At 41.5% G+C, this 8131-nt stretch overlaps 1 protein-coding gene across 3 annotated transcripts in view; it reads right to left on the bottom strand.

Annotated features, from left to right (window-relative positions):
* Positions 1-1098: 1098 nt before the first annotated feature.
* Positions 1099-8131, bottom strand: part of LOC120425806 (pleckstrin homology domain-containing family G member 5) — a 46281-nt gene continuing 39248 nt past the window's right edge. The window contains exons 11-16 of one of the 3 annotated variants that reach the window (XM_039590423.2): positions 7952-8072; positions 7487-7738; positions 7202-7273; positions 2298-2911; positions 2098-2226; positions 1099-1965 (exon numbers count right to left, since the gene is read on the bottom strand). In XM_039590423.2, the coding sequence (XP_039446357.1) occupies positions 1650-1965; positions 2098-2226; positions 2298-2911; positions 7202-7273; positions 7487-7738; positions 7952-8072 (1504 nt within the window). In that variant the 3' untranslated portion in view covers positions 1099-1649. The remainder of the gene's footprint in view (positions 1966-2097; positions 2227-2297; positions 2912-7201; positions 7274-7486; positions 7739-7951; positions 8073-8131) is intronic. The other 2 variants (XM_039590426.2, XM_039590425.2) reach the window with 2 other exon arrangements.

Here is an 8131-nt window from a genome sequence, read left to right as displayed (position 1 = left end):
ACAGGTACAGTGTGTGTGTACCTGTTACCGTTGTCTTGCGCGAGAGCACTTTAATCTCCCGCGGTTTTATTCCGGCGTCCGAAAGGTGACCCTTCAGGTCGGAGATAGGACGGTCTTGATAACCCTGTAAGACGACCTTAACAGGGGGCTTCTCGGGGTTGAATGTGTAGAAGTTGAAGTTGCTACGCTTCAATTCTTCAAACACCAGGTCGAAGCTCTTTTTATTCAGTGTGATCACTTGCACTGCCGACTTACCGATTTTCAGACAATATCCGAGGCCTTCCAGCAACTCGTCAACATCGTCCGCCAACGTGTCCAAAACAAAAATTGGAGGTGGTCTTCGTTCCGTTGGAGAATTATTCTTTTTTGGCGTCGGCACTTTTTTCCGTGCACGACCATCGTAGTCGTCGTCGTCGGTAGTGGTGCTACCGTCGGTGTTGTTGTTGTTTTCTTCGTCGTCGCTCAGCATCTGGAACTCGTTCCTGATGGGAATGTTGGCGGATGTTGATGTGCCACTGGTCGTGGCACCGGAGGTACCCGAACGGGTTCGCACTGGTGATCTTGGAACATATCCGGGGTGTAGTAACTTTTTGTCGATTCCTTCTGCGCTCACGCTCCCCTGCGCGATGGCGGTCGACACGGCGTTGGTTTGTTTACCTTTTTGCACACGGCCGGTAGACGAACTTCGCGGGTTTTTCGAGGCCGCACTCGAACTGCCACGGCCACGGCCGGCCTTTGGCATGCTGGAGAAGCAAACTCGCGGGTAACCACAATCAATTACGGCGAAAAAAATCGAAAAAACAATGGAGCACTGAGCACTAGCTGCATGCTCTCGTGCGTACACGGAGGGGAAAAAAAAAGATATAATTTTTTAATGTCGGAAATTTCCTCCAAAATACCAATCCCAAGTTTCGATTTCAGGATAACAACAACCTCTTGGCCATCAATATTCAAATTTGTTACTTGACGACCAGCAAATATGCCTTTCAAAAGCTTCCAGCAGCAATCAAAAAAGTTAACATCAAATAGTGGCGTTTTTTCTCTCTCTCTCGCTCTACAACAAAATTACTGCAGCACCGTTGCCCATTTAAAAACAGCTACATTTAGATGGATAGGAAAGAAAAAAGAGCAACAATTAGAGGAGGGAAAGAAGGTTTTAGATAGGATACGATTATTTTAGAAGGATTCTTTCGAAAACAAACAGTTAACCTCAACCGTCGGATGAGTTTCCAATTTCCAATTGTTTGCCGTTTGTTTTCCACGTGGGTCCTTGCTTTGCTTCTAGTGTTTGTCACAGCATCGTTTTGTTATGTTGTGTTCAACATTTGTTTCGAATTCAAAAACGAAAAATAACGTAAAAACGACTTTTTTGTTTGAATAGTTTTGTTTGTTTTGTTTTTGTCTAAGTTTAAAATACAAGATTTTGTTTATACTCTCTGTACAATGATTTCCACTGTAGTTGTGTGTTTTCAGGTTAAAATCTCACTATTTACAAGTACTCAACATACGGAATTCGATGACCTCTTAGGTCACACAACGATTGACCCACCTCAGCTGGGCTGGGGTGGGGAAAGTAAATGCTATTTCCTACGGTAGGTCGTCACCAGGTAGAACTTGTCCTACCTACGACCGGAGGGCAGTAGCTTATACTAGGTGGCCACTTCACCGCTGGGTGTGTTTGGATCGGTTCCGGGTCCACTGCCTCCACCCCCACTGGGACTCGGAGCCTGGCTTTGGAAGCTGTTCTTGCGCTTGATGAAGGCTACGTTCGGTGATCCACTGCCGCTAGGCGATGGCGACGAAGTCGTCGGCAGACACTGCTGGTGGTGCTGGCTGAGGGTGGCCGAGTTGAAGCTGGACTGCTGGGACAGGACGAAACTCTGCTGGGAGGCCACGTTGCGCGTTTTAATCAGCGGGGGGTTCTTGATGGAGGCCGAGAAGGCGAATCCTCGGCGTAGAGTTGCTCTGGAAAGTTGAGAGGGTAAAAAGAGATTTAGTAGAACATGAAAGAAGAGAAATTTTCTAAAGTACAAAGAAAACTCAATTCGTATAGCTCTAGAAAATTTCCCTCGAACATCTTGAAGTGAAATTGCTTACACATCATACCTCGTTGGCGAAGGCGGTGGGTAGGATATTCCTCGCTGACTAGGAGACAGTAGCACCATGCCGGAGTGCGAATGACTGCTGGACGTCCCAGGTACGGATAGGGTATTGCTGTAAACAACACTAAATGTATCGCATGAACAAAGACTACCCTACACAAGCAACAAAAGCGAATTCAGCAACCACAAACCTACCTATTCTGCATGGAGTTGAGGTTCAGGTTGGGCATACTCTGGCCCAACCCGCTAAACGGTTGCACCGTCAAGGAATTCGACGAAGTCGTGTGCATCGTCGTAACCGTCGACTTCAGCTTCCTCGACGGTGGAACGGCACCAAGTTTCGTCGCGATGACACCTGCCACAGCACCCGCTCCCTCATCGCTGGACAGCGAGTTGGCCTTTTCGAAGTCTATCGACACCTGCTTCGACTCGTTCAGATCCACCGACCCGCTGTGGCTGTTGTTCAAGCTGCTGACCCGGCTTCCGATCGAGCTGTTCAGTGGAGACTTCCGGACGCTCAGACTCAGGTCGTTGTTGGCGATGTTGATATTGCTGTTGCTGTTGTTGTTGATGTTGATCATGTTGCCGTACTGGCGCAGATGGTCCGCCGTAACGCCGGCGATGCCCAGCTTCAACCGGGAGTAGATGTGTTTGGCTTTCGTGATCGAATCGTACCAGCTTTGGGCTTTGGAACACTGCAACGTGAAGGCGGCCACCACCATCGAGAGTTCGTTCAGGTAGCAGCAGTACAGCGTTTGCTCCTTGATTTGCACCGACAGCCGGTCCGTCATGTAGGGCTGGCGGACGACCTGGAATGGAAGAGTTTTTTTTATTTTAGTTTGGTTCTTCAATGCCCTTTTGAAAAAGATTTTAACATTTATTCAGTTTATAAGTCTGATATTGGTCATTCCACCTGAAGTGTGCAAAAAAAACCAGATTTGAAAATGACCCTCTCCGAACCTGCTCAAATACTTTCAAAACATGCAAGATCCCGAATTTCATCCAAATTGGACCAACCCCTCAATTTTGTTACCTCCCCAAAAAATCGTCTTTTCGGCGATTTTTGAACAAAACCCCTATTTTCAAACGGCAATAGCTCACGAACAACAAATCTTAGAAGGTCGGTCTTAAGCTCAATTTTGAAGGAAATTGGACGTAGAATCCATTTCCGTGAACAGAATTTCGATTAAGATGTTTTTTCTACCTGTATTGCGCAATTGAAAACTGTAAGTGGCCGTATCCCAAAACAGCCCTTTTTATTTTTAAATTTGACCTCACCATCGCATTCCCCTGCCAATTTTACATTTGAGTTACTTGTTGGCAGAAAGGAATTTGTTTCGTTCCAGAGATATCGAATTTTAAAGTTTTGAGTTTTTGAGATTACCTAAATCAGCTTCATTCGAGCGAGTTGTGGCGCTATAACCACGGCAAATAGTGTCCAGGGCATTTGTGGAAATACAATGTCCCATCCCCGAGGGTCCCGGAGCACCAAAACTTCTTAGCATGGTGGCTTCCAACGTTTTATTGCCTAAACAAACAGGAACGTGAGCGAGGGATCCCCACGTTTCTTCCTCTCCTGTAGATTCAGAACTGTATTGCTGTTGGAACATTCGTGTTCAAACTCAACCCAATTCAACGAATCATCTTTGAGGTTAACTTTACGCAGTTGGCCTGGCCGCTTTAACGTTTGTGATGTTTCAGAGCAATTTATTGCATTGGGGCACTGCAATTGTTAATAATGACAAGAGGATGCTAGGCGTTAATCAACCTAAGGCATTTTCCAGGATGCCCTCGAAAGGCTGGCTGCGCTAGGGTTAGATTAGATTAGATTAGATAAGATTACCTAAACCAGCTTCATTCGCCGCATCTGCTAGAAACACACAGGCGCGCTGATCAATAACTGCAATAAGCATAATCTTGAATGTTTATTTGTTTAAAAAAATAGATTAAAATATATGTAGTACATATTATGTACCTATACGGTGCACGGCATGGCGGAAGCAAAAAAAAAAGCAAAGCAATCCACTTTAACGACCCTCGGGACTTTTGTGGTCTCTGTTGCAAGTTTCTGCTCATTTCTAGGCGTCCGAAGGTTATGTGTGGTGCGTTACTCAAAACCTCTTTTACGCAAGGCGGAAGCAAAATAATATAAATTGTGAACACCCATGGATGATTTATACGTAAAAAGTTGTGTTTCACCTTCCTGATTTAGAATATGTTCTATTAAAAATATTCTATCGGTGAAACTGCGTTTTACAGAAAAAAATGTGTACGGTGAATTTCTGTGGGGCAAGACAGGGCAAGATACTCAGTACAGGGCAAAATTTATTTTTGGCGGATCTAGCAAGGAATTGTAATTGATCTTATAACTAACACAGAACAAGAATTGTTTATATGTTTTATTCTCGTTAAAAAACGATAACAAGGAGTAGGAGGAGGATTTTTGGAAATTATAAAACAGATAAATGTAAAAAAAAATCACAAAATTTATTTACTGCGAAGCAGCTAATTTCTAAAATTTAGTTGAAATGATTTCGAACCCTTTGAACTGTTTTTTTTTTGCTTTTCAACAATTTCGAATTCTTGGAACACAATACGGCTGTTGTCCACACGTATCAGAAGTATTATGTTTTGTTATTGAATTAAATGTACAAGGCTTGAACAAAATCATCTTTTTACCAGATGGAGCTGGCTCACAGTATAAAATTGGTTTTATATAATCAATCTTTTAAATCATAAAGCTGAATTTAGGGGCTTGCTGAATGGAACTATTTGGTGATGAGATAGAAATTAGGTGTCAAAGGGACTTTTATGTAAAATTGGACGCCCAATTTGATGGCGTACTCAAAATTCCTAAAAAACTAATTTTCCATAGAAAAAAAAACACTAAACAAGTTTTAAGATCTCTGTTACCGTTACTCAACTGTAAATATTTTTGAACATTTCATTTTAAGGGAAATTTAATGTACTTTTTGAATCTGAAATAACCCAGAAGGGTAATTTTTCATTTAGAACAAAATTTTTCATTTTCAAATTTCGTGTGTTCTACAATGTTCTACAAAGTTGTAGAGCAGACAATTTCAAACAATTTGATATACCTACATAAGGGGTTTGCTTGTAACCATCACGAGCTATCGCGATTTTAAGAAAAAAAAAGCTTTGAAAAAGTTACTTTTTGCGTTTCTCTTTGTCTCTTTGACCAGCTTTTTCAAAAAAAAAAAAAAATCGCAAAAGCGCGTTCACTCGGGATGATTACAAGCAAACCCCTTATGTATAGATATCAAAATTTTTGTAATTGTCTGCTCTACAACTTTGTAGAACATTGTTACACTCTAAAAATAACCCTGCAAAGTTAGAAAAACCACGAAATTCTAAAATAAAAAAAAAATGTTCTAAATGAAAAAAATGACCATCCTTGGTTAATGTAGATTCGAAAAGTACACTAAATTTTTTTTTTAAATTTCATGTTCCAAAAAATTTTACTGTTAAGTAACGGTAAATGCAGAGTTTTTAAAACTTTTACTGTGTTTTTTCGATGAAAAATACTTTTTTTTCGGAATTTTGAGTACGCCATCTAATCGGCCGTCCAATTTTAAATAAAAGTCCCTCTGACAACAAATTTCTATCTGATCACCGTTTCAGGCTGCAAATGATTGAAAAACACCTCTTTTTTCGAATGTTCAAAAATGAAAGGGGTTGTACCGCCCCTCCGCCACGAGATATCAAAAATGGACCTCGGATTCGGGTCAGGGACAAAAGTTACCTCTTAGGACAAAAGTTCACGCAAATCGAAGCGGGGTCGGGGCAACTGCTGTGTGAGTTGGCGGAGAATGGCCCATAAGTTTACTTGATGAAATGCGTGTCAAAAAACCCGGAAATGGCATTTCGAATTATTAGGTCGTCTATGCTTACAATTTTGGCAGCTGTTCATCCAAATTTAAAAATGCACCCTCAATTTTTTCTCAAAAATTCTTGTTGATAGTAAAGTTTACTGTGCTTTTGTTACATGTATTGAAATTCATTGCGGAATTAGTCTTTATTTTTCAGCTAATAATATTTATCTCGCTAAATATTAAAATCTTTGTGATTTTTTTTGATTTTTAAAATTCAAGCCTGTCATTTAAAAAAGGCGAAAATTTGTACACTTTGTGTTTATTTCAATTTTTGCATTGATTCGTCCGATTTTCTATTATCGGCTTATCAGAACTTTGGTCATGAATTACAGCTGTCATAAAGTGTTTTTGGTTATTAAAAAAGTAAAAAACAATCTCAAATTGAAGTGGGCAAGCAACTTTTTATTGTTGATGCATCTGAAAAAAAAACTAAGTAAAATATCCCAAAGTTTTCCTTTTAAAACTTGAATGCTATTAACTATTATTTCCAGCATGTTAACTTAAATTAAAAAGTCCATCTCTATAAATGTTAAGTTCCAAGGTCACGTTAGAACACTTTTCTACGATCTCCTGCTAATCTACTCATTTTGCAGTCCATCATTATTAACTGCAAGGGTGCATTCCGCTGCTGTTACTGTGAGCAACGAAGAAAACTTTTTTAAAATTACGTGAAAATCGTTCATGCATAAAACACAGTTACAGAGTTTCGGAAATGGTGGTGTGGGTGCATTGTTTGCTTTACGGTGAAAGTTTTGTTTATTTGCACAATTTAACGCACGCCAAAAACACATATGCTTACCGTGCGCTGGAGTAGATTTGAAAGCTGGAGTTTCGAATAGATCTAGACAATATTTGAGCGAACGTAATTATGGTTGTAACCTTAGGTAAACTAAACTTAAACGTAATTTGATCGCTTAGATTTGGTTTCTAAGCTTATTCTGGCGAATTTCCCGCTGGAAGGGCAGTGAATAAAAGAAAAACTTTGCATTGTTCTGTATAACTCATCCCCGCCCCCAGCTCCCCTTTGCAGAACCGCATGGACGAGGGATGATTTGATCACCCCAAGCAGAGCACATTCATTTCACACGTGGGCGTACCGTTGCATATGATGGTTGGCAATGCAACACGAGTTTCCAAACGTCCCCTCCCCGAGGGAGTTGTTATGAGTTTTCACACATAAACATGAACACACACACACACATTTACCTTTAAATTTTCATGTTTGTTCTTTTTGCACACCAGCAGAAAGTCCGTGAGCAGGAAGCAGTGGACGTCCATCTGGGAAGGGGGTGAAAATAAAAGGAAAAACAAACAAATTGCGTTAGTCGGCAAAGTGGAAAACTTTTGTGTGATTGCCCACGTGGTGGTGGTGGCGGTGTCCACGTGTGGGGGAGAGATTAGAGAATCACAACAATTGTTTGCACAGAAGTTGGCAAGGCCAGACTCCCGGCCGGGTCAGAGGCCTTTTTGATTTATACGGAGTCGTCTCACCTTGCCAAGGCTGTCCTTGAATTTGAGATCACCCTCCAGGAATAACTTGCGGCCCTCGACGGTTCCGTGCATCGGTAAGCTCAGGTCCAGCATGGTGCTGTACTGCTTCACCATTTTGTCCAGATGTTCGTTGTTCGAGTCGACCACATCGTACGAGTCGATCCGCGCGTTGATGCCTTTGAGCCGTTCGTTCTCTTGCCGCGTGGTCAGGTGAGCGTTTACGCCGGCCACGAAGACCTCAACGGAGTGGATCTGTAAACATTTATTTTTGTTAATTTGTATGAAACTCTGTTCATGCATTCCATTTTTCCCTATTTTTGAAAATTAGTTTTTTAATCGAGACCCATGAGTATTCAATGTTATTTTTTGTACATTTGGTAAGGTAGTAGGAGACTGTCAGGTAAAATTTTCACTGAAATCTACCCACCCATTCAGTTAATTACCCCAACACCAAAAATCACTTACCATCTCATCAATCGCCTCCCCCTCGTTCTCATCGCCAATGTGCTTCTTAATCGCTGCCAGCAGCAGCCCATACTTGGTTAATCGCTGCATGGGTCGCACCAGGATATCGGCTAGTCGGAGGCTAATTAATGAGATCGGATTCGAGAAAAAAAGAGGAAATTGATATCGAACCGGATCTGT

Source organism: Culex pipiens, chromosome 2 (genome assembly GCF_016801865.2).
Source record: "Culex pipiens pallens isolate TS chromosome 2, TS_CPP_V2, whole genome shotgun sequence".
NCBI classification, from domain to species: domain Eukaryota; kingdom Metazoa; phylum Arthropoda; class Insecta; order Diptera; family Culicidae; genus Culex; species Culex pipiens.
This window is presented reverse-complemented; position numbering and strand designations above follow the sequence as displayed.